The sequence below is a fragment of the Gobius niger genome (genome assembly GCF_951799975.1).
Source record: "Gobius niger genome assembly, chromosome: 2".
Taxonomy (NCBI): Eukaryota; Metazoa; Chordata; class Actinopteri; order Gobiiformes; family Gobiidae; genus Gobius; species Gobius niger.
Window position 1 is genome coordinate 18,785,396 of NC_136853.1, and position 26,662 is coordinate 18,812,057.

At 40.3% G+C, this 26,662-nt stretch overlaps 2 protein-coding genes across 3 annotated transcripts in view; both read left to right on the forward strand.

Moving 5' to 3' along the window:
* The first annotated feature begins 486 nt into the window (after window positions 1-486).
* exosc2 (exosome component 2) lies at window positions 487-3,065 on the forward strand. Its single transcript, XM_079551723.1, has 9 exons — window positions 487-631; window positions 793-894; window positions 1,021-1,066; window positions 1,142-1,231; window positions 1,337-1,402; window positions 2,197-2,265; window positions 2,340-2,516; window positions 2,677-2,805; window positions 2,888-3,065. The coding sequence occupies exons 1-9, from the start codon at window positions 510-512 to the stop codon at window positions 2,966-2,968; spliced, it is 882 nt and encodes a 293-aa protein (XP_079407849.1). The 5' UTR covers window positions 487-509; the 3' UTR covers window positions 2,969-3,065.
* A 145-nt stretch (window positions 3,066-3,210) lies between these two features.
* The window catches only part of abl1 (c-abl oncogene 1, non-receptor tyrosine kinase), a 31,440-nt gene continuing 7,988 nt past the window's right edge, over window positions 3,211-26,662 (forward strand). The window contains exons 1-4 of one of the 2 annotated variants that reach the window (XM_079552303.1): window positions 3,211-3,715; window positions 4,134-4,484; window positions 22,530-22,694; window positions 24,640-24,935. In XM_079552303.1, the coding sequence (XP_079408429.1) occupies window positions 4,358-4,484; window positions 22,530-22,694; window positions 24,640-24,935 (588 nt within the window). In that variant the 5' untranslated portion in view covers window positions 3,211-3,715; window positions 4,134-4,357. Of the gene's footprint in view, window positions 3,716-4,133; window positions 4,485-19,445; window positions 19,615-22,529; window positions 22,695-24,639; window positions 24,936-26,662 lie in introns of those variants that run through there. The other variant, XM_079552304.1, reaches the window with a different exon arrangement.

A 26,662-nucleotide genomic window follows, 5' to 3' on the forward strand; every position in this document is an offset into this window, starting at 1 on the left:
TTCTGTAAATAAAAAGTATATCAATGGTAGTATATCGTGACACAATTCTATTAAAAGAAACGCTGAGGAGATTTATCTTGGCTAAACATTGACACCTAGTGGTAGGTATTTGATCAAATAGCGCTTGTTGTTGTTGTTGTTGTTTATTGTTATTAGTATTGTCATTATTATTAATTGTTGTAGAAGTTTGAGAACCTGCGCATTCATTTGTATTCTAAGTATATCATCTCCATTATCTCCCATATACTACATCAATGGTAACATAGGCCTTGGAATCCTCAGTGATGCACTTACTTCTCTCTATTCATCGTACAACTCCGATTTATTAAAGTAGCCTAACTATTTCAAATGGGCAAACAAAGACACGGGCGTGTTTTCCCCATAGATATATCATTTCCCTTGTACATGTAGCCATGAAACTCCTAAACAGTAGGCGGTGGAACCGTCTGTAGCTGCCACTACAACTACACTACAACTACACGCGAAGAAGAAACCCGCCAAAAGCAAGCATGGCTGCTGACATGAGACTACCAATTGTACGAAAACCAGTGATTTTATCAGTTCCTTCTTTTGATCGGAAAGATCTGGTAGTGCCCGGCGATGTGATCACTTTGGATACGGGATTCATGAGGTAGATGGGATATAAACTACGTACTGTATAGGTTATAGCCTCTTTGAATTTCTTCTAGGCTATAGTTCTTTACAATCTGCTCTCTCGGCTGCCTCTTTGCTACTGTACATTACTGTCAACCAATTCTATATGGTGGATCGTCGATGTGTTTTTGCTTTTAGAGGCCATGGTACCTATGTTGATGAAGAGAAGCTGACTGCGTCCGTCGCTGGAAAGGTGCAGCGAGTAGACAAGCTGATTTGCGTCAGCCCTCTAAAAACCAGGTGAGCTGTTATGTGGTTGTTTATTTGTCATATACTCATCATTAGTTAGAGTCGTGTTGTTCACAATTATTACCAAGTAACACCTTTATGACGCATGCTTATTGTGTGTCCTGGTCAATTCTACAGATTTAATGGGGAGGTTGGAGATGTGATTGTTGGCAGAATCACAGAGGTATTGATTATTTTATGTCCCTGTGTGATTTGCAATGTTCATCTACATGTAATACTTGTGCTTTGTATTAATAAGGTTCAACAGAAGCGGTGGAAAGTGGAGACAAACTCCCGGTTGGACTCTGTCCTCTTGCTGTCATCAGTAAATCTGCCTGGTGGAGAGTTGGTGCGACTCATTACTTCACAATATCATTTTAATTTGGGCCTTGAAGTACTTTTTTAACTTTTTATCTTTTAATTCTTAAATGTTTATGTTTGTTGTTATTTTTAGAGAAGAAGGTCTGCAGAAGATGAACTCACCATGAGAGAATATCTTCAAGAAGGAGATCTGATCAGTGTATTTGTTTATTTATTTTTTTCAAAAGACTTAGAAATCGTTGTACAGCTTGTCTTTATAGTATTTATTTTTATCCAAAGCCCAACCAATAAGCATTGCCAATTTTAGAAGCCAATATGTTGAGCTAATTTTGATATTTGTTGGCAAAATTATAGCTTTCCTTTTGCATCATGCCTTATTTTGTTTTCTCTATATCTAACAATTGTTAGATGGTCAGCTTGACTAGACTTCTTCTGTCTGTATAATTGGGGGCAGTAGTTGGTACAGTATTTGCCCTCTGATCAGGAGGTCAGCAGTTTGATACCAGCTAGTGTATCCTGTTGATCACAGGGACCATTAATCCCCCTTAATGATGCAAAGCTCTGTCTGTCCAGTAGATGCAGAAAAACATAATAGAAATGTGTTCATTTTACTGTTTAAAAGTACTCAGCATTTTAGTACTCATGTACTCCGCATACATGAGTAAAATAATAATACTTCCCGTCAACGTTTCGGTCCTGAGACCTTCATCAGGCACATTGTCCTGATGAAGGTCTCAGGACCGAAACGTTGACCTTATCCTAATAAACTATTTTTGTAAGGTTGGCAGTGTGCGGGAAGTATTATCATTTTTATTCATGTACGCGGGGATTTTCCCTCATCGCTTACGCACCTGCCTCTAGTAACTTATGTGCGAAGTTTCTTTTGTTTTAAAACTCAAGCATCAGCCAATAAACTAATGCAAATATTCACTCAAATTATATGTCAGTTTATTGTTAATAATAGCTTTTTGTTGACTGTCACTATCACTCTAGGCAGAAGTTCAGTCAGTTTTCTCCGATGGAGCATTATCACTTCACACAAGAAGTTTGAAATATGGAAAAGTAAGTTATAGTCCTATTCACAGGAATATAGAATACAAAAATGTTTGTAATCATTTTTTTTCTCCGTTCATCAGCTTGGTCAAGGTGTATTAGTGCAGCTTTCACCCTCTTTGATCAAAAGGCAGAAGACACATTTTCACAACTTGCCATGTGGCGCATCCATTATTCTTGGAAACAATGGTTTTGTCTGGCTCTACCCCACTCCAGCACAACAGGAAGAGGAAGCTGGAGGTTTCTATACCAGTTTGGAGGTGTTCTTGCCATTATTATTTCTTATCTACTGTAGGTATAGAATGTTTGTAATGTTTATTTAAAAAATCTAAATTGAAGTATCAAAATCCAATGCACTGACATTTAAGTAACAAATCCCACATAACATCATTTTTAATTTATAATTTCTTGTCATTTTAGCCTGTTAGCCTCCCAGATAGAGAGGTGATTTCAAGATTGAGGAACTGTCTTCTCGCTATGGCTGCACATAAAGTTCTTCTTTATGACACTAGTGTCCTTTATTGCTATGAATCCTCACTTCAGCACCAGGTGGGAATAACGTTGACGTTGATTTGTAGCTGTACACATTTGTTTTTTGGATTGTATTTAATGGATCTTTTACTTTTAACAGGTGAAAGACATCCTTAAACCTGAAGTAATGGAGGAGATTGTAATGTTGACACAGCAGAAGCTTTTGGAACATGAAAGCTAGAGATTACTTACAGTGGATTCTTTTTTTTTTCTTTTTTTTAAATGCTGTTTTTGTCATAGATTAAAAATGTTTTCCTAAATAAAATGTAAATTGTGTTGCAGTGCCATTTTTGTATTTAACCCTCAGCGATGTAAATATCTGCGGTAGTTGATCCTTCATCTTTAGGGCTCGAGAGGCTGCTAGCCCACGCACGCACGAGCTGTACGTCACACGTTGTCCCACCCACATATTTCTGTAAACCACCTTGCGTATGGAAGTATGGCGGCCCCAGCGAAACTACTTTCTATTCGGGCAAAGTTTATGGCACCGATATCCATGTGAAACAAGTAATGATTACATACAAAAAAGGAAGTGGTACGAAAAACTCGAAGAATGTGATCAGGGAAAAGTATTTCCTGGAGAAGTGAATTCTGAGGTTTGGTTTGCGAAATGTCTTAAATCTCTACGCCTCCTTGATTCAAGTGCCTTTAGTCGGGTACCACCACCAAGGAAGAAACTCAGCAGGACGAAGAGTTGACGCGGAAGTTTGAGAAACCTTTCATTTAGGAAAATACTGATTCATCCATGCAACAAGTGAAGGGAATTTGTTTTACAAGTCGTCACTGTTGTAGACGAAGAGAATCATCATTTCGGACGTTGTACCAAAGCCGAGAGTTGACACCTCGGTGCATCGAGAGTTAGCTCCCATGGCTACTTTCAGCATTAGCTGGAGGACGGCGGCTAACCATCGGTCCCTACGACTTCATGGTAACAATAATCATTTGTGTTTCACAGTTGTCTTTAAACGACTACAATGGGTCCACATACCCACGCCCTAATGCGTCCAAATGCCCGCCCGCTTAGCTGAAAAAAACTTGCATGAGGAAAGTTGGGATTAACATAAGTTAGCACTTGGCTGTAATGTTTGCCTGTGGCTTTGCTATAATCTTGGGCACAGTTTGCATCCATCAGTTGTCTTGTTTAGTCATTGGCGGCAGTTTTAAAAGCCTTTAAGTAAACCATATTAGAGTTGGTAATTAAGTTCAAAACTCAATATATCCTTCTAATGCATAAGGTTTAAACACTCTTAACAAAATACCATATTTTATTGACAGAAATTAACTGTGTAATACGTGTAAACAAATAGTTATTAACTTTTCTGTGTACTTGGTCTTTTTTCCTACAGATGTACTAGAAGTCCCTGTGTCTTTTGATCACACGTCACTCACGTTGTTTCAATGAATGAGTCCCTGTAACACACCTGAGTGGATCTGCCAGGCTTTCCCTCAAGTTGGGTTGTGAACAGGGGCTCAACCTGTCTCCTCCTCTCCACTCTGACAAAACTTTTTGGGCACTGACGTACACCATCCATCTTGGAGAGTCCAGGCTGTGGCCTGGCACCCTGCCCTTATGGGGCAGCAGCCGGGAAAATTTGTAGGGGACCAGAGGAGACCCAGTCTTCCAGCTTTTATCAAGGGCGGGAAGAAGGAGTCGTCACGCCATGGGAGCCAGCCCTGTAACGTTTTTGCTGTACACGGTAAGAATATCATCTTCACTCACTTGCTGACTTTGTTGTTTCCTCCAGTTTCCCCGACCACTAAAAAAACCATGTACAATTGGACCGTATGAATGAGTGTGTTTTAGAGTGCGGCTACAATCCGGCGTGGCGTGTTTACATGCATGAGACGCATGTGTGCACTGTGCTAACCAAATACACAAATAAGTAAATGTAGAGGTGGAGCTTATGTTACGAAATTCACAAATCTTGAATTCGTCGGGGAATTAGTTCACAAAACGGTCATATCAATCTTGTGGCATAAAGGTAATTACCGATATATTAAACATGAGGTAAAAAAAAACCTGAAACTTTTACGGTTAAATTGTAAAACTCGATGCACTTCTCACCTGTCCTCTAACTCAATATGAAACTATTGCGCTCACATAATATTTTCAAAAGCAAGTAATACAGTGACGCTCATCTTTTCTGCTGTTGGTGTGCTGTGACATCATCTGCATACCTTAAACAGGCTGTTATGACATGTGAATGCAACTTAGGACTATGCAATCAATCAAATTTTGATTTGAATTACAGTCATTATACCCAACAACAAAAAAATATTTACACAAACTTTGAAGTCTGATGTCTGTGCATAAACAATTACACAAGCGACCGTGATTGATCCAGTGTTTTACATTTTTGTTTTCCATAATACATACATACAATATATTATGGTAGTCTGTATTTATATAGTGCTTTTCCACCTACGCAGTCAAAGCACTTTACATCAGGGAATCACTCATCCATTCACACTCTCATTCATACACCAGTGTAGACACTGCAGACAATGTGGTTGAAATGTCTATTTAGGAACATGCTCGGTAGGAGGAGTCTATAAATCCAGCATGGATTCCCTGTCGAATGTAGTTATGAACGCAAACGGGGAGGAGTGAGCAGACACTGTCAATTATTTGTTACAGTCTATAGTTCTTCCCAGTGAATAAGTTCAAATCCACCTAAAAGTTAACACTAATAAAGAGGCCTATTAGCAGCCGGCGGCTAACGGCTAGCGATGTGACACTATGCAACCACAGGCTACGCTCTTTGTGGAATAGAATTGGATAATAAACTCTAAATTCAACAAGCACAGCTTTAAAGGCCGCTTTATATGTAGCTGGTGGTTTTAGTGACTTCATTGGTGCTTATCTTTTGTTTCATGTCGGTACGGTGACCATATGTCTCGAAAAATTCAGGGAGTCCCAAAATCCAGGCTTCCGTCACGAATCCTAAATCTGACCTAAATTGTCCTGAAAAATATTTTAGAATGTCGAAAGTGCCCGGCCCGCGGATGCCGGACCTTAGATTACTTAGAGAAGTGGTTAAATTTCTCCCAAACGGGATATCTGTACAACATTCAGTGTTTGCATATTATAGAATCAAAAGAGATCAGCTGCTGTGCACTGTAAGACGCCGTGTGCGCTCTTTAAGTGGAAGAAGAGCTTGATCTGGACAAGCTCTACAACTCACTCTTTTTTTACCTTTGGGAACGAAGTCGCTAACCCCCTTATTTTTGTTCACGTATTCCATTACTTTGATTTGCAGTTGTGAATAATGATTCAGTGACTGCTGAACGTTTCACACTGTTCAAGCGGCAATGTATTGTGGGTATATTGGGCATTACCCAATCAGAAATCACCGTGTGCATGTCCGTGCTGGGATTTTTAATTTTTTTTAGCAGCACTTGATATACTGTGACAGTGTGGCCCCCAGAGAGATTTAATTGGAGACCTCTCGTATAAAGTATATTACTGAATTAGAAATCAGGCTTTTGGTTATTTTGTGCAACACAAAATGAATTCAGTTTATACAGTTTATGGAGCTTTTATGAAAGCTTTGTTTTACAAAACAATTATTGTGTATTGTTGGTTTTAGCATAATCCTAGATCTGTGCTATTTATCAAATGTTCTGTGTTCCAGCCTTTTTGGTTGTGAATTCTTCTGATGAGCAGTGTGCATTATAAAAGAGCATATGAGAGGCCAATCGTCCTACACTTCAACTACAGGGTCTAGAAGGTGACTCAAGAACCTTCATCGAAGATGAACAACTCCTATACGACAGAGAGCTTATACATACACAACATTTAGTTTACTTGTTTTGTTGTTTTGATCTTTGTTCGCACAGTGTTTGCCAATACTATTCAGTTTTAAAGCGGCAGGTTCAGACCTTTACATGCAGCTGCCTGGAATAGTCTGACTGAGGACAAGCAAAGACCTGTCTCGGTAGTGGCATCTCACTGTGCTGTGGAGCTATGATATCTCAAGCTTGCTAGAACAGAAATGGCATGGGATGAAAAGTTTGTGGAAGAAAGTTCATATATAGTCTCGTGAAAAAAATCCGACAAATGGCTTAGAAATCACTTTTGTGGTTCTGGAATGTTAGGGGTCGGCAACCATGTTTTTATGTTGTTTAAGTGTTTCGCCTTTGTTTGTTTTTTATTGAAGAAATAAGAGGAGAATGTTCACCAAAAAGTTAAATTTTCAGCTATGTACTGTCTATGATACGATATACTTTATTAAATCTGAAGGAAATTCAGTTTACCTCTGCACACACAAGTCACACAAGAAGACATTCTTTCATTCATTCACACGGAGAATCTGGAAAAGTAAAGTCTGTCAAAGTCTGTCATGTAAAATGAAATATCTTCTATCTAATGAAATTGGCATTGTGTGTGTGGTGCGACAGGGCGATGTGGCCAAAAAAAAAAAATATTCCTTGTCTGCTCTCAAAAGTAAAACCTGTTAATAAGCCATGGAGTTTTTCAAAAGCATTTGAGTTTTACCATCCTCGTGCCTCGAGCTCTGCTGTGATTGACAACCGTGTCCATGGAGACTCAAGGGGAAAGGGGCGGAGTTAAATGGTGCTGCTCAGAGCGGGAGAAGGCAGAGGATCAGAATTTCATGTGAACAATGGGTAGGCCAAGTAAAAATACAAAATGCACTAAAGGACTATTTTTTAATCAATACATGAAATTACTTATTTCTAGTCACAAGTATCATCAACTGTTTTGACCAACACTCCCATGGCGTCCATATCCATCTGTGCAGTTCAAATGATTTGCTTCTGCTTTTGCTTTGTGACAGCTGTTTCACTGGCATCGTGGTGTTTCAACATATATGCCTGAGATTACATGATCACAAACAACATTCTCCTGCATCCATTTTAGTTAGTTAGTTAATGTATTTTCTTCGGTCATTATGAACATTTAAATCACATGTCACATGTTTTCCGGATTTGTGTGTTGTTGTTGGTGATATTATTGTATCGTGCACAACAGTGTCTTGCAATCAGTGTTTCATGATACAATATTCTTAAGTGCATTTTGTAACAAATATTGTAGTCCTAACACACTTAAAGCCTCCAGTAGCAGCTGCATTTAGCCTTTATGCTGAATTTCAATTAATTTCTCTTTGCGCTGAAGATTTGTTACTTCTTCTTGACTGAAACTTTTAGAATCTACAGTGGGGAAAAAAAGTATTTGGCTGAAATCCAATAGAAAGTCCATGGGGAACTGACGTAGACATTAGTCTAAATATTGTAGTTATGTAGCATCAAGTAATTATATTAATCAAATTAATTTATTCTTGGGATGTTTTGAATAATAATCAGATAATTCATCGCTAATAACAGAATATTATAACAAGATCCAATTACAGTTGTGTGTCTTGATGCAGGTAATAGTTTTCATTTTTATCCTTGAAGTGTCTGCTACTACTTGTTTACCTCCTGAAACACGGACCGCAACTCTGACCACACCCACTTCAGTGTTTCCATCATCAGGTCAAAGAACTTTTTTTTTTCAACTCGATGTTGAAATTGACCCTCTTTTTAACAAAACTAGATGAACACAGGGCAGGCCACAGCTGTCGCTAGAATGAGAAAACTTGTGAATTCCCCTCATTATTGGTTTCCACAATTTCTCACTAATGCTTTATGATGATTGTTCTAGTTTAAAAAGGTACTAGCTATCGATTAATGTTCCTTTCTGCTCACAAAAATGTCACATTTAGTGTTCCATTGTATAACATTAAGCCCCAAACCCTAGTCTATAAGTCGCGTTACAATTTACTTGTACATTTTTGTACATTTTGCAAGATTTCTTCTTTTGATATGATGACCATTTTGTCAGTGTTGCAGCTTGAGACGTGAATTTCTGCAGAACATTTTCTTTGAGCCAAATTTTCAGAATCCAGTGTTTTTTATATTGTAGATCTGCCTCATACTTTCATCTTTTTCCTATAAATCTCAAAGATCACTTTTCACCATCTAAAACTGCAAAAGATGTCATTTATTGTGACATTTATTATTAACTTTTTTTTGCCAGTTTCAAAACTTAATTTTTTTATAGTAATGACTAGTATAGAGCTGGGACTTATGTGGAATTCAGAGCCTTGAATATGTCAAAGATGTGCAAACAATGTATTTGAAAGTATTTGTATTTTTTCTGTAGTGACAGATTTACTTCACACCCTTTCGCCCGCCTGGTACAAAATTGTACACGCCTAAAAACAGCCATAAAATCACCATAAAGTCATATATTTTTGCATAAATCTAATAAACTACTTGAAACCTTTCCAAAGGTCCACAGCCCCATTGACTTCCATTATAAACATATGTTTTTCTTTGCTCTTCCAGAGCTGTTTACACTGCGTTCCAAATTATTATGCAAATGACATTTTTCTAAGATTTTCTAAATTGTCAACTCAAATGAGAGTCAGCATAATTTTTAAGTCTTTAACTGGTAGAGGATCATTTAAATGTGGTGGAATTTTTTTTCTAGTGATAACAGTATTTTTTTCAAAAATAAATATAGTAAAAACCTCAAAATCCACTGTTCCAAATTATTATGCAACTCATCGTTTCAATACATTTTAAAGCTTGTAATTAACTGAAAATGGTCATTTGTTGTATTTGTAGCATTAGGAGGTCATATTTACTGAAACTAAAAGCTATTTCAATCAAAAAAATATTAACAGGTCAAGTTATATTTTACCATAGGAGCCCTTGTGTGACAGCAGCTTCAAAATTCTTAAATCCATTAAAATTGTAAGTTTTTGGACAGTTTCTGCTTGGATTTCTTTGCAGGATGTTAGAATAGCCTCCCAGAGCTGCCGTTTGGATGAAAACTGCCTCCCACCCTCATAGAAGTTTTTTTGTTGAGGCTCCAAATGTTCTCAACAGGGTTGAGGTCAGGGAAAGAGGTGGTCCACATCATGAGTTTCTCTCCTTTTCTGCCCATAGCAGCCAGTGATGCAGAGGTATTCTTTACAGCAGGACATGGTGCGTTGTCATGCATGAAGAGGATTTTGTTCGGGAAAGCACGGCTCTTCTTTTTGTAGCATAGAAGACAGTGGTCAGTCAGAAACTCCACATATTTTTCAAAGGTCATTTTCACACCTTCAGGGAGCCTAAAAGGGCCTAAAGGGGCCGACCAGCTCTCCCACCATGATTCTGGCCCAAAACATGACTCCGCCACCTCTTTACTGACGTCACAGCCTTGTTGGGACATTGTGGTCATTCACCAACTATTTACTACTCCATTGATTTGACCATCCAGGGCTACACGGCCGGTCATCAGTGAACAAGACTGTTTGAAAATGAGTCCATGTATTTCTGATCCACTGCAGCCGTTTCTGTTCTTGAACATTCAATTAACAGTTAAGGGGAGGCCCGGATAGAAGGTTTATGCACAACTGCAGCCTCTGGAGGGTCCTACACCTACATGTTCGGGAGACTCCAGAGGCACCAGCAGCTTCAAATACCTGTCTGCTGCTTTGTAGCATCTGTTCTCCTAATCTGATGTGTTTGTCTGGCAGAAACCGTCCATATTGTGCCTTTAACGGAGTGTGCTCTGAATCATCCACAAATCTCTTATCAGTACGATGATTACGCTTAATCTTTCATGAAATATCGAAGGTTTTCATACCTAGACCACGGCATTCAACTATTTCACACTTTTCATCAGCAGAAAGTCCCTTTTTCTTTACCATGTTGCTTGAAAATGATGATCTGCATAATAAAGTGGAACACCCTTTTTCAGTAGTTTTTCCCTTAACTGGGCTTAACCCGACAACTAATCATCCCAGGTCTCTGAGATTTATGTCAGTGATTCATAGAGCCCCAAGACACGACACCATCCATGAGTTTCATTATTATTGCTTTTTTTTTACCTTTTTGACACAAAAATCCAATTTGCATAATAATTTGGAACGCAGTGTATAACTTCACTTTTTACAATGTCAGCATTCCATTTGGAAGAAAAGGAATGAATTTGAACATTTTTACTGAATTTCATCAGCTTGGACTTTATTCCCATTGTTGGCTCATGAATAAATATAATGGAAATATGACATTTGCAGTGGACTTTACTCCTGAAAACTTCTACCTAAAGTACGGCATAAAATCTCTCAGTCTGTGATATCAGGGTTTCATTTGGAAGAAAAGACTGAGCTTTGACATTTTTACTGTATTTCATCAAATTCAACTTTTTTCTGACAGTTGACAATGCGTGTCTTGTTGCCACATTCTACAGCTTTAATACTTTGTGTTTATGTGGGGCGGTGGGTGGAGCCTATACAGTTTTTATTCTCTGTGTTTATGTGATGACCAGAGGGCGCTGGGGTGGAGCCTAACTAATTGTTTTGTGTTTTTGTGCAAAAATAGTAAATAGCAGTTGAAAGTGACCTCAACACCCAAAAAAACCTGCAGTCTGGATTTATTCCCGTGTTCCTCTCAGGTTTACAAACATGGGCCTCGAGACTTTACTGCTTCAAAACTAGCCACTGATTGTTGGAGCTTTTTTGGTGTTGAAGATTTCTAAACTGTGAAAATCTTCACTCTAAATATTATTGTCGATAAATCACTTGTTAATTTTGAAAATATACATATATTTTATAGAACACACACAAAGGTAAACTAATCCTATGTATTTACAGTACATTTTATATGGGAAGTGCTTTGTGACCCTGGTCTGTGAAAGGCCCTATATGAATACATTTTACTTACTTACTTATCCTATCGTTTCCCCCTCGGACACAGCTTCAAAATGAGCTGACTGAAAATACATGCATCTGCCAACAATGTAAGAAAAGTGAAACATTCTCAAATGCAGTCAATATGTTAAATTCAACAAATTTTCTTCTAAGTGAAATGCTGCTGAGAAATTTTAAATCTGAAGTTTCATATAAGAAAGGTCCCAGGTTCTGCCATGGCCCCATTAAATTCTAATGGGAAAATACTTTAATAATGCCTTAATTGTGTATACATGTATATAAATAATGTGACACATTTTACTTTTGTTTACTGCAAAAGTAACCTTGCCTGCAGTGTCTCACCCTTTTGATTTCATAGGAGGTGATTTAATGTTCTAAAAGCTCACAGTCCCGTGTTCCTGAGCGCCTTCCTGTGATGTCATCGAGCTCACTTGTTCCAAACGCTGAAATGGCCGAGTCCACACTCGTGAAGTCCTCAAGTCCGGGCTCCGAGTCTGCACCCGCAAGTCTGTTCCCCGGAGTTTACAAGTACAGAGCATGGCGTTTTACGGCCTGAATCCACACGCGCAAGAAATAGACAAGCAGTTCAATTTAATTGACACGCACAAAACTACTCTCCACACGCTCTTTGAACGTCCCACACACGTAGATTCAGTACCTTTGGGGGTTGTGTCTATGCAGGACCGTGGCTGCCAAAACAATGCGTATATAAATAAGTAAATAAATAAATAAAGATTTCAATATTTTTTAAAATAAAGATGAAATCTGCTAAGAAATGCATGCATTTATTGTAACAAGTGCATTTATTTATAAATGTGTTTATGTATATGTAACCCTGGGATGAATTTATTGTAACAAGTGCATTGTTGTGCACAAATGTGTTTATGTATATGTATATGTGGGATGAAGTATAAGACATTGATGGGCCAATTGACTGGGTTCGTACAGGAGGGTAAGTCTGCAAAGAGCTAGTGCATAACAATGAGTGGAGCCACTGGTAAAAGTTAAGTTGAAATATATTAAAAGTTGCACAAAGTTAATAGCACACATTTAATAACAATAATACAAAAATAACACTCCTTTAAACTTGTCCCTTATCTGATGTATGTTTAGTCTAGCCAGCCTTAGGTTTAGTCGAATCAAAAGTGGTCGCTGGTGCTGGTGTGGTTCCGTCCTACAGTTCATGGTTCCCCAGCCAAGGCTCGATTCAATTCGCGGACAGGCTCCCTCATCAGGAAGAACTCCAGCTCCAAAGGTCCTGTATAAACAAAAAAAACCTAGCCTGTACAAAGAACTGGAATAGTTACTATTTATTTATTATTGTATCTATTTTTGTATTTATTCTGTGTCATCGTATGCAAATCATGGGGTGGGCGGGGATGCCGCTGCTGTAAGGTCATTGGTTAATCTTTCTCTTTGCTCACAGATTGATTTCAGATGCCTTGTCCAGCATAGACATTGCAAAACATGAGCTCTGCTTCAGTCTATTGAGATCACTGTGCAACTACAGCCATGTCAGAACCGCAAAGAAAACACTCAGGCATTCTTCCATGTGCACCGATTGCTTTGTGAGGTTCTTTTTGATAAACAGTGTTATAAACAGTAGTACACTAAAACATAGATATGTCCATTTTCCTTTGTTTTGTGTTACTGAGCAGCTTCCATTTGGGAGTGGTAAGCGATTGCACTTTGGGCCTCAAGCATTTTTAGTGGTGAGCAGCTGCGCTATGGCATAAATAGATATATAAATAAATGCACTTTTTACAATACGGAACTCGTAGGTCTTCTCTATTAGCAGATGTGGTCTGTGGTATTACAGTAAATGCATGCATTTAATTGATTACTTTTTTATTTATATATTTATTGTGGTGGCAGCCATGGTCCTCCATTAGATTAAATTGAACTGCTCGTATGTCTATTTCTTGTGCGTGTGGACTTATGGCATAAATCTCATAACGGAGACTGCATACTTAGAATTGAGAAACGGCCCTGGTGTTACCCCACGAGGTGTGAGGGCTGTTATAGACGGGTGGATTAACCGATGGGAGAAACATTGACCAGAGAGCAACACAAGTCACGCTGAGCTGTGGTGTTAGGAAATGTTAGAATATCAAAATGAAAACTGCACATGTAGCAACAAGCCAAACAATACAGACACAGCCTCAAAAGTTCTGCCAAATGTTGTCATCTGATTGGATGAGGTGGCGCAGCGATGTCGTCTAGTCTTGTCCTTGCCTGACTGGTCTAAACGGGCTTTTCACACAAACACATCACTTATTTATTAAATCTTATTCTTATACCACAAAATCAAATTACAAAGGTACAGCCATTAAATTAGCATACGGTGCCTCACTCAAACCAGGACATGCACATGAACTAATAGGTCCATCTTGAAATGCCACCAATGCCATCTGCCAAATCAACAGGCAAATATACCTACAGCTATAACTCAATCTAAGTTTATTACATTTGTTCAATGACAAGGGATTTGATCTTGTTTGATTGATGCATTTGCAAAGGTTAAAAAAGAAATGATGTGACTGTGAGCAGGCTCTGACTCCGGCTTTTGAAACAAAGTAGGAGTGTCTGGCTGGCCAGGCTAGTCCGGTGGTAAACTGAGTGTCTGCAGTGAAGACGACAGCTGTGTCTGAGGCCACTTGCACACAGTCCTCATCATTACTGACTTGTAGAACTTTAAACTAATGGGCCGGTGTAACATATGCTGACACCGTAAAGCAGTTTTATCAACACTAATAAGCAACATGGTAACAACAAAAACACAAAGTGTGTGCTGCTACTTTTTAAAAACTAAATATTTAATGGGTTTGTGGTTTGTTGATATGATCCAATCAGCAGCAAATACTGCACCAAAAGTTCATCCACCCTTCAATTAGTTTAGACAAATCAGTGCTTTTCACACTAATGTCAACATGGCTTTTACCAGGTCACTGAAGTTTACCCTCTGACCTCGTGTCATCTTAACTGCTGATTAACGATGATACCAAAATATCAAGATCCTGTATGCAAGGTGTGACTTACATATCGGCTGAATATTCATCTAGAGGAATAGACACTGATTTACAAACTTGTTGTGTTATACCTCCTTTGAAAGCTCCTCAATACATTCATTTTACAGCCCAGAAAAAGGCCCAATGCAAAGGGCAAATATTTTGTGGACCAGTGTGTTTATCTGCTGTATGTGCACCACTTGACAAGTGCTCTAACTCAGTGGTTCCCAAGGTGGGGGTCGGGACCCCTCTGGGGGTCGCCAGGCCTTGGGTGTGGGACCCCAGATGATTTCAAGGGGTGAAAAAAGAAAAACGCTATAATTTTGAGTGTAAATAAGCATATAATTCATGAAATCCATTAAAATATTGAAGATAAACAGTTTAAATACATTATATTAACTTCATTTATTTTTTTTTCTGCCCTGAAGTAGCATGCCCATGCCCATGACTTTATACAATGGGGGTCCTGTGTTGTTTACACAATTTTTGGGGTCCCAGCCAAAAAGGTTTGGGAACCCCTGCTCTAACTGAAAGGCTGATTTATTTTTCTAGTGCATTGATATCAGCTTCAAAGTTGAGATTAAAAGTAAGATGCGGTGTAGAATGATACATTCTGTGAGGGCACGAACAACCTGTGAACCGTAGCTGCTGCTGCTGCTGCTGCTGCTGCCGACATCCACGATTAATGGATAATTGTTCTGAGCGATGGCTAAGCCTTTTCCTATTTCCCTAGCTGTTGTGTCCTTGGGCAAGACACTTCACCCACCGCCTGTATGGATGTAGTGCGTGAGTGCGTGAGTGCGTGAGTGCGTGAGTGCGTGAGTGCGTGAGTGCGTGAGTGCGTGAGTGCGTGAGTGGTGTACTGGTCTACTCCAGGGCAGCTGTGGCTACAATTGTAGCTCACCACTACAGAGTATGAATAATGTGTACATTGTAGCGTTTTGACAAACTTGAGCCACAGGCTTGTACTGTGTGTAAGCCGTTATTATTGTTATTACTGAAGTCACACAATGTTGTTTGTTTGTTGTTAGAGGGGCCTGCAATGATCGATCTACAGTATCTATCTACCTCTATCTCCCTACCCCTCATCTCTATCCATCTAATTAATCTATATTTAGGCACACGTCTCTCTCTTTTAAAGATGATCATATTATGGCACGGCCTAAATGAAGGCCGTTTTGCCAATTTTGTAACAACTTAGAAACCAAACTACCACATGGCTAATTTGCATAAACTCTGACAAGACATAAAGAATAGCCCTTGATAGATCTGTACCTTGTGTCCTGTTAATGCTGCTGTTGCTGATGAACTGGACTTTAGTTCATCTCTCTTTTGGCTCTTTTGCCCAACACGAGGTGCAGAGTTGGTGACGTGGGTTTGTGTTTTCTCTCAGTTCTGCTATTTACATGGAGCACTGTTCCAATCTCCGAGCCATGGGCTCAGTCCCAGCATCTCCCTTTCACCCCATGCTGTCCTTTCCAATTAAAATGACCTAAGGCTCTGCTTAGTCACCTGGTTTGCATTGTGTCTTTCATTAGAATATCGTTTGTCTACTTCTGGTTCAACAGTTAGTGGGTCTCTGAGTGTTGGCCGCTCAGGATGTTTTTCCCCCCAGTGAACACAGTTGAGAGACTAAACTGAAAGAGAGTGAAGAACGGGTCATTCAGTCAAGGAATTTTAGAGACTTTGCCCATGTCAGTTCCATTAAAATATAGTAGAGATTGCATATGGGTAGATTCTGTTGTAGTTGTTCAGTATTTTGAGTTTTCACACAAAGTCCATGCTTCAGTATTGTTCCTTTTTAAATGATGCAGACGAGGAATCCAAAATACATTTTAATTTCTTAATGTGGCCCGTTTGGGTCCAGCAAAAGGACCAGCTGAAAATATTTTTTAGCTGGAAATCACATCTGAATTCCTAAAATATTCCCTGGCGAGGACCCCCTATTTGTAATCCCTCTACACCAAACTGATAGTTTCAGCCCTGAAAGCGCTGCTAAACTAGGCAGGTTGGCCTAAAGTCCAGAGCTGCCGCAGTCAGCACCACAGTTAAACATTCTTTGCATGAAATGTACAAAATACAATCAGAAAAACAAAAGACATGATGAACAGGGCCATAAAGCATCTATTGGGTGGATATACGTCAGCTAACTGTTAACATACTCGGCAGGATTATAAAATGTGAAATGATTCTCCTGTGAGCTCACTCTCAAACAATGTGTCTCATGTTTCTCCGTCTGCAGCTTTTTTCCCTCTTTCTGTGTGCATTTTTATAGCTGTTCTTATTTTCTTTCATCCTGTCATCTCCGGTACATGGGAGTCTGCGGTGAGTTATTGTCCCAGGAAGTGTACGTTTCTTCATAAATACTGTTTGGAGTGGAGCAGCAGAGGACACACAAATGCTCCACTAATGCCAAACAACCTTCGCTCTGGTGTTGATGCACTGCCCACTGTGAAGGAGTGAGGTAACTTCCAAAAACTGATAACACGGAGAAGCTTTTGTACAGCCCAAACACAAAACTTTGCATACATGCTTTTAATTGTCTTGTGTATAGGGCAGGGTATTTTCCAATTGTTAATACACATGTGTAGAAATTATGCTATAAAGTTGAAGTTGTTTACAGATAGGCCTGTCACAATAACAAAATCTGAAGTTTGATATATTGAGGCAGGAAACTATCACGATAAACGATATTATTGAAGACCTCACCCTATCTCGAAGGGTGCACCCAGCCACCCTGTGAAGGAAACTCATTTTGGCCGCTTGTATTCGCTTGTCCTTTCGGTCATTACCCAAATCTCATGACCATAGGTGAGAGTGGGAACGTAGCTCGATCGGTAAATCGAGAGCTTTGCCCCCGACTCAGCTCCCTCTTCACCAAAACAGACCGATACAGCGACCGCATCACTGCTGACGCCGCACCGATCCGTCTGTCGATCTCACGCTCCACGTTTAGATAATGTACTGATGATAAATATTGAGCCCAAAAGTCTATTGTTTATCTACTATTTCTTTATTGAACGATAAGTCCATATAGTAATTATCGTGACAGCCCTATTTACAGACAATAACAAAACATAACATTCTTATTTGACAGAAATTCCAAATAATGTCCATAAATCTGCAATGCCGTTTAATCTGGCAATTTAAGCAGTAATATCAGTCGGGAAATATACTGGTTTAAATTGTTCATTGTTAAGCAATGGATTTTTAGTGTGGATTGGATCAAGCGCACATTATGCTCTCTTTTAGCTAATCACAGCCAAGTTTCAGAACAGAACTTAACAATACAACAAAGAAAAAAAGAACAATACAGTGTTTATTATTAGGCCTGAGTGCCATTAGAGCTGGTGAAGGGGCTTTTATTATCGTAAAGCAGCGTGTGAAGCAAAGCGGAGTAACTTTGCACTTTGTCAGGTACCGCTTTTGTATTGCATTCCTTTGCCGCTATATTATTTCTTCTTCTTATCATTATTAGGCCCGAGCGGCCTGGCAGGGCTCGGGCCTATTGTAATTCTTATTCTTCTTATTCTTAAAGGATCTGCATCATGCTATTTTAGCCATCCAAAAGTAAACTAAAGCCATTTATATGATGTATTGTACCTCTACCACTATGGAGTACTATTTTTTGTTAGAAATATAAGTATTTTCTGGGGGTATTTTGCAAACCCGGAAGACACGACGCTTCGATTCAGTTAACTCCCCCCCCCCTCTCTCCGAGCTTTCCTGTTGACTATGACGTAAAACACGTCAAAAAGTCGATTCTGCATGATATTGGACCTTTAAAGGGGGGGTATTATGCAGGTATGTGCTATGTGATTGAAAAAAGCATAATACCCCCTCTTTAATAAATATTTAGTAGGAAGCAGCATACCTTGTGTTTTTGCGGTGCTGTTTGTTAGTGCTCTGTGTTGTGTGCAAGTGTAAAATGCGGCGTCCACACATCTGAACCACCAGTGGATTTGAGCTTATATATGTTTTGCAAGTGACTTTCAAGACCACGCTGCCTCTTTATTTGTTGAGTTTATTTATTGAGCTTTTGCAAACACAAGCATCTGCTGCTGGAGGGCAGGTCATGCGGCGCCTATCGACACACACACTGACTGGTACAGCGCGGCGTCCCTTATTGCGTATGATTGCGTCACACAGGTTGCGATCCCAGGTATGACGTCGCACAATTTGATCAGGAAGTTATCAAATAGTTGAACACTCTGAGTGATCTTGTTGAATGCTGAATGTAGCAAGTGAATTCCTCCGTTGTGAGATCAATAAAGGATTATCTTATCTTGAAGTCCACAGATTAAAAAGTTTGAATTGGATAAAAGCTGATAAGTATTGATTATATAATTATAGTTTTGGGTTGGAGAAGCTTGAAAGCTCAACAATTTACTCTTGTTAAAAGAAATCCTTTTCTCTGGGGCCGTGGAGACGTCATGTTGGCCTCACGTCTGGGCGCTGCTGCAGTTTGTTTGCATTCTTCTGGGCCTGACTGTGTGTGTGCTGCTGAAGGTGGGAGGGACCTACTGATGTCACTGAGTGCAGCAAGCTGATCCTGAAAGAGGCCCTTTGTTGGCAGCACGAGTCAGCCCTAGTCTCTCTGCTAAACTCTTACCGGGACATGAGAGGGGAATGGCAGCGTTTAAACTAGCCAGCTGCCCACTCATCTGACACATCTGCCCGCCTGCGATCACCAGGAAGCCGTTACTTCGCCCATGGATCGGTCCGTGTTGTAAAGGTGGAATTTATCAAAGACAAAAGACATGGAGAACATGGAGACGCTTGGAAGAAAAAGTTGGTAGACATTTCTCAGACTGTGGCGCCTGGTTTTTGTTCTGAAGTTGAAAGGAGGATTTGCAACAACTGGATGTAGAAAAGACACAAGAACTTTTTTTTTTCAGCGGATGTTTTTAAAATGTTATACCACCTTTTATACCTTTTTTGTTTTTCCTGTTGAATATATTCTAGTAGAGAAACTTTTTGCTGCTGAAAAGACACACAAATTCAAACGGGAGACGCAAGAGAGCAAATGAAAATGTTGGAGATATGTCTGAAATTGGTGGGTTGTAAATCTAAGAAGGGCCTGTCGTCTTCCTCCAGCTGTTATTTGGAAGGTAAAATATCACAACTTTGAAGTTTCTCAAACTCTCCTTGTACTTCTTGACATTTTTAGCGCAAACAAACATGTAGTGAAAATGGTTTGGATTGATGCCTTTCAGTGTTAACTTTCAGTTTGTCCTGAGTCTAAACAATGACTTGTGTGCTGTGGAAAGTTGAAAATGGATAGGGGAAGGGTGAGGGGCCAGACACACTGGCTCGCTACAGAGGAAAGAACTGGAAAGAGAGACTGCAGAGAATACAAGGAAATCTGAATCCTGGCGCTGTCCCACTTAACTCTTGTTTGTAAGGATAGAGCTTTCTACTTTCTGGCCAAATAGTTTAGAAACTATTGGTGGCGAATACTAATTTGCCTTGATTTGTTTAATGAAAGATGTTTTTTCTATGTGCATTTCTTGCACAAGCAAATGATTTAATAGTCTCTGGGATGCTCCCCACTGAAGTAATGACAGTGATGTAGAGCCTCTAATTTTTAGACCATATGGTACAAAGGGGAGCAGATCTCATGTTGAAACGTTCCAACCTAAATTAAACCCTTTCAAGTTTCACTTCATTAGACAAGGCGGCATTCCTGTCTGTTACTTGCAATGAGTAATAAAATGCTAATTACAAGCAGTCTTTAGGCGACAAGACAACTTTCTGTGTTGTTCTTTAATCATTATCATTCCTCTTTACACTTTTGTTTTTAATGAATGGTCATTTAATCGAGCAGCTTAACAAACAAACCAACATAATAAATGTACATTTCGTGTATGTGCTCTCTCTATCATCATCTGTCTATGTCTGTCTTACCTCAGTTGATGTCAAGTGTTATTGGAATTACTTGATCAAAGTCAAAGGTAAAGTACATCACATTTTCCCAGGTATTCATACAGGACCTTGAAAGATTCTGTGGCATGTTCCTTTATGTAGCATAATGGAATGGAAGCTTATTTGTCTCGGGCTTCACACAGCGTTGGGGATTTGTTCTTCATTCGCTCCACACACAGCATTGGCAAACAGCATATGTCGCTTCCCCTGGGGTAGACTGACAGAAACGCAGATGCACACATCCGCCCCATGGACTTTCAGAACACCTCCATTCATTCACACGTCATTCATCCTGGCCTATTGTACATGTTTTTAGTGGTAGGGGAACCCGGGGCAAACCTGAACGATATTGAAGAAACTTGTGATATGAGTTACGGCTGCACAATATCACAGTAACAATGTTACTGCGATATTTAACTAAACCATTTCAATGCGAAGGGCCAGATCTTGTGCCTGGCGCAAGGACAGCACAAGTTTCAAGCGCAATGGTTATCTTCCATGTGGCGCAGCTTAGGCCTCTTGTGAGAGGGAGTCGCTTATACAAAGTGAGAGGACTGAGGCGTGGTTTATTATAAGCAGCACTGATGGCAGCCTCACATTGATTTCCTTGTTCACATCGCGCTGCCTTGTGTTCTTCCTTAAGCATTATAGGCTCTCACAGGTATAACTAAAAACTTTATTAACCCCATCGTGAGCTAAACAATGTTCATGTCCCGAGAGTAAGCGATGTAGCCTCCAGTGCGGCTCGGCACTCGCTCGGCCGTTGTTGCGTTAACGCGACTAAAACAAAAGCACATGCTCACCCCCCCTCTCCCCCACAACCCCTCTCCCTCCCCCTCACAGCAGAGTCTGGTTGGAGGAAAAGGCTGTTCTACATAACAGCACCATTGGTCATGGGTGTTTGTCCACCACACGTACTTCCCACTTAAAAGCGCTAAGAGTGGCAAGATCTGAAAGGGTGCTCCTACTAAGCACAAAATGTTACGCTATAATCTGCGTTTAGTAACACAAGATTCGGCCCAATATGTCCCATTCTAATTACACACAAATTGTAAGTAACTTGTTTTTCAGCAAATTGTGTTTGAACAAGACTTAAAAAAAACACTACGTCAGGACCAAAACAAGACTAAAATTGAACTAAATTAGGATATGTGGGTTTGTTTTTAATCATATTGAGTATTGTTTTATTAACGAAGTCGGGATATGAGGGTGAGACTGTTTGTTCAGTTAAATGTTTCGCATTCTGTAAGCCGCCATGTTGGATGGACCATACATTTCTCTGATTGGTTAATCACGCCCTTCAGAACTCACGGATAGTGCTGATCACCAGACAGCGCATTTTTATAGATGTGAGGTCCAGGGGAAACGGGAAAGAGACCAGCTATCATGTAGTAGTTCTATCAGTGCTCTCTTGTTTCGTGTTGGCTTTCCCCATGACCCCACTTTTATTATCCTTTGAGGGTGTTTGGTGTTGTTGCGGTATTTCAGCTTGGAAAAGTGTCTGGCATGACTTCAGGGAATTGATGGAGGGTCTACATTATTGAGTAGCTTCTGTTGTTTTGTTATCTAATGGAAAAAAGGGAGCACAAAACTGGAGAATTTGTATTTTGTCGTCAACATCTTATATCTTGTTCAAATCTAAGTCATTGTATGTTTGGGCTGAGCATTTTGATCTTGTACTCTTTACCTGTGCCTGGGATACTTCTTGTTAGGGTAGAGATTCTTATAACTATTAAAGTTTCTCGACAAAAACAAAAACTAAGCAGGGATAATCCAGGAAATGAAAATGTAGAGGCAGCTGTGGCACTGGGGTCAGACGGTTGGGTTTTCAGCAGTAATCCAATCGCTGACGGTCTGCGTTTGGGAGGCGGCCATATCGAAGGGGAAATGAAAGGGTGTAAAAGTGACACACGGAAAGGCTGGAGTTGACACGTCGCTGAATCATCCAACATGTGGAACGGGACAAATGGGAAAACCATCCCACAAGCGGCATGCGCTCCAAACAAAACGCCTACAACACTCTCATGCTCTCACTTGTCCAATCTGCGCGCGTATTGTTTTACTTTTCCACGTCTTGATAAATGTGTGTCTTTTTTTGTAGAAGCTCTCCAGAAACCGGACTCGGAGGGCCAGGGTCTGACCGAAGCGGCCCGCTGGAACTCCAAAGAGAACCTTTTGGCCGGACCCAGTGAGAATGACCCCAACCTGTTTGTCGCACTGTATGATTTCGTGGCCAGCGGCGACAACACACTCAGCATTACTAAAGGTACAATTCAAGTATTCATCTTTTTTTAATTAAAATATCACTTTGAAACTACTGTGACTGTCTAGCCTGGCTAACACCAGACTAAAATCACAAGTGATATTTAGTCTGGGGACCACCAATTCATTTTCTCGTAGGAGAGGTGTGGTTTACGAGCGTCCATAGTCGTTTATTGGGCGATACGAAAAAAAAAAAAAAAAAGTCTCATGCGTCTGCACGTAGCCCCAGCCAATCATATCATCGTATGAGATGACGTATGACGTACCCGCTGTAAACTTTTGAGCTAAATTATTTAGAACAAGGTCTAAAGCTTGATCAAAAAATACCATCGTGTCTGCTGCTGTCATGTTGGATCCGTAAATAAACTTTTTTTTTAATTATCCGTAAATAAACTACAAGCTTCCATATATCGAATAGCGCGTCATCGTCTTGCCGTCCCTCCTCGCTCTGTGATTGGTTCCCAAATCCACCGGAGATTTGGCCATGGTCCCCAGGCTGTTGTGCAGTTCGAAATAATTCGAGCGCACACAGCAGCATGGCGTTAGCCAGGTTAGTGACTGTCATGAATGCAAGAAAAAAGTATTGAGAATTGAGTTACCGGTATTTCATATTTCATTAATTTTGTACTATCCAAATAACATTGCCGTAAATGCCCATTTTTGAGGGACACAACCAAGCACATTTTCTCCAGTTTGGCATTACCCAAATCTAAAAGCTGCTTGAAAAAAGCGGCAAATTCGAGGCAAAAACGTGCCGGCAAAAGCAACAAAGAAGCTAGAAAAAAGTGCATGTCAAACACGTCAAAAACGCTTTAAAAATGAGACAACGCGGCAACAACGCAAAAGATGAGTTTTGTAGGTCTCAAAATGAGGCGTTAAACTGAACTACAGGCTGTATGGTCCAGTCGAGAAGCTTTTAGATTTGGGTAAAGCCGAACTGGAGAAAATGCACTCGGTTAAAGGGATAATTCAGGATTTTTCACATAGGGCCTGATTTTCTAATTATCCAGAGTGTTTTTGATTTCTGTAGATATGTATATTTTTTAGTTCATGCAGTCCTTATATTTGAAGAGCTTAGTGGTGCGAGGCTAGTGCTAGGCTAGCGCATGTCTATGGTAACTAGTAGCCTGCCTTAAAAACAGTCTGACCCAAGCTCAGTGCACCAGAGGCAAATCACTTATAACACCAGACTACCCATATAAATGTCTGTGTTGACTGAATAATGTTTGAAATATAACCATTTTGCATTTTAAAGAACTTATATTTGAGCAGAATCAGCTTCCTGGTTGTAGCTACGCAGCGGCGGAGTGATCTGCTCGGTTACCTGATCTACAGTAGTTTGTTTACCTGCGGCCGACATTACTAGACGTGGAATTCACTAAGGAGCTTTCTACAAATCAGATATGGCAACGTTTGGAGGACGACCCCATGATTTTAAAGAGGTTTTTAATGCAGGCTGCTAGTTACCATAGAGATGCGCTAGCCTAGCACTAGCCTAGCACCACTAAACTCTTCAAATATAAGGACTGCATGAATTAAAATAATGCAAATCTCCAGAAATCAACAACACTCTGGATAACTAGGAAATGAAGCCCTATGTCAAAAATCCTGAAATATCTCTTTACATTAAGATTAAGATCTGTGTACGGAGATTAAATTTTCCCCAAATTAATTAATTTTTTATTTTTTTGCCTCTGTTGTCCCATTCCAGGCCATTACTCTGACCTATGTTTGCATTATTATTTTTTTATTTACGACTTTGCATTAATGTGAAATGCAAAGTCGTCATGTCTAATCCCCTTACGTTTCTGTTCTGTTACCCATGCACACCCTTGCGCTTTTTCCACTGAAACAAGTGTAAAAGGACAGACTAATCACACAAAGGAAGGAAGAGCATATTAGACAGAACAGCTGAACTAAACGAATATCCGCTACGCATATTTCACCAGGTGAGAAGCTCCGTGTGCTGGGTTATAACCACAATGGCGAGTGGTGTGAGGCGTGTACCAAGAATGGGCAGGGTTGGGTGCCTTCCAACTATATCACTCCGGTCAACAGCTTGGAGAAGCACAGCTGGTACCACGGTCCAGTCTCACGAAACGCTGCGGAGTACCTGCTCAGCTCTGGCATCAACGGGAGCTTCCTGGTGCGTGAGAGTGAGAGCAGTCCCGGACAACGCTCTATTTCTCTGCGATATGAGGGGAGGGTCTACCACTACAGGATCAATACTGCCTCTGACGGCAAGGTAAGGACGGCTTTCTGACCTCATCCAAACTAGCCTGTGCCTGAAGGGTGTTTAGGTCTCCATAAGGTACAATCACTAGACACAACCATATAAAACCTGCTCACATTCATTTTGTTTCATGATCGATAAATTGTCTCTACATTGTTCTGGTCAAATCTTTCCTGACAAAAATTCACATCTGTGTTAAATTAAACCTGGTTAGAATTAAATGTATATTTACCTCTTAATTCCCACCTTAACCATGTGCATTTTCTCCAGTTCGTCTTCACCCAAATCTAAAGATTTACAGCTTATAGCCCAGTGTAATGGCTCATTTGAAAGCTAAGCTCTACAGCTTTCTGTCACTTTTTTGTCGCTCTTTTGTTGCGTTTTCATCCTCGTTCACGACTCGTTTTTGCTGTTATTTGGAAGCTGGAGAGAATGTGTTTGGTTCAAGTGGGGGTTATGGATTCAGATAATTGTAATGTGATAACTGTACATTATGCAAAATTAGAGCACCCTATAGCGGCCTATATATTTTTTTGTTTAGTTTTTTAAAATAACCTCCTGGACACATGGCTGTCGGAGTGAAGCGGCCGTCTGTCGAACGGCTGCAGCATTTCACTGGGTTTTGAACACATGTCTGTACTGATTAATGTTATCAGGACTATTGTGCTTGTATTTGGGTGGTTTTGCTAAAGCGGCCGGGCTCCTCTCGCTAACAGTAGCGCTGATTAGCTCTGACACCCTGACTGGGCGGTGGTTTCATTTCATTGTGACAGTTCTCTCACGTTGGGCATACCTACAGTGTGCATAAATGTTGTTATCCTCTCTGTGATGCGTTAGTTTGGTTGAAATCCCAAGTGTCCTCACCATAGATAGAAGAGATAAACGGTGTCCCGTTCAGCCCCATTCATAGTAATGGTCCCGAGTGGTCTGTGAAATTAACATGGATGAAGAATCTCCTCGAAGCCTGTTCCTTTAAAGGGCAGAAAGGCGGGTAGGAGGATCGGCTATTCACTTTATTCCGCCCCGCCCACTTTTGCCACTTTTTGCGTTGTCTCGGCACTTCCATTGTACAGACACTTCCGGTCGAACGCGAAGCCCGTTCATTTTAACGGAGAACGAGGGTAAATATTCTCCACTCAAATCTGATGTTTAGTCGATTGATTTGTGTAAAATGGCCAATGTTCATTTGGACCAGCATGTCAACACTGCAGCGTTTCTCAGCGCAGCCGAAAAACGGCTTTGTTTTCGTGTAGCGACTGATTTTATGTGGACTTCTCCAGGACACAATTCATGGCGGCACCCACGCGAGCCTCCGGAATAAGGTGAATAAGCCTCCCCTGTGCTCCAGAGCCTGTCAATCATAGATTTAGGCGTCCACTTTTTATGTCTAATTTACAAAAACAGGCCACCAGGAGGTGGTGTTACAGCAATGTCAGCTCCCTGCCACGAGGACCAAAGACCAGGGCTTTCCTCGGCCATTGGTCCCTCTTGCTCCGCCTTTAAGTTCACAGAAAGTGTTGGCATTGGCAAAGCTGTTGATCTATAAATGATCTGGATACATGCGGGGATACGGTCAATGTGTTCAGTGCTGCCTTTACGCACAGGGAGACAGACGGGCAGATGGATGCTCTCTGATAGTGTTCATTCTTCTGTCCTCAAGCACACATTGCATTTATCGCTGATTTACTGAGTAAAAAATTGTATCGTGCTTCATTTTTCATGCCGTACGATAAGTAGAT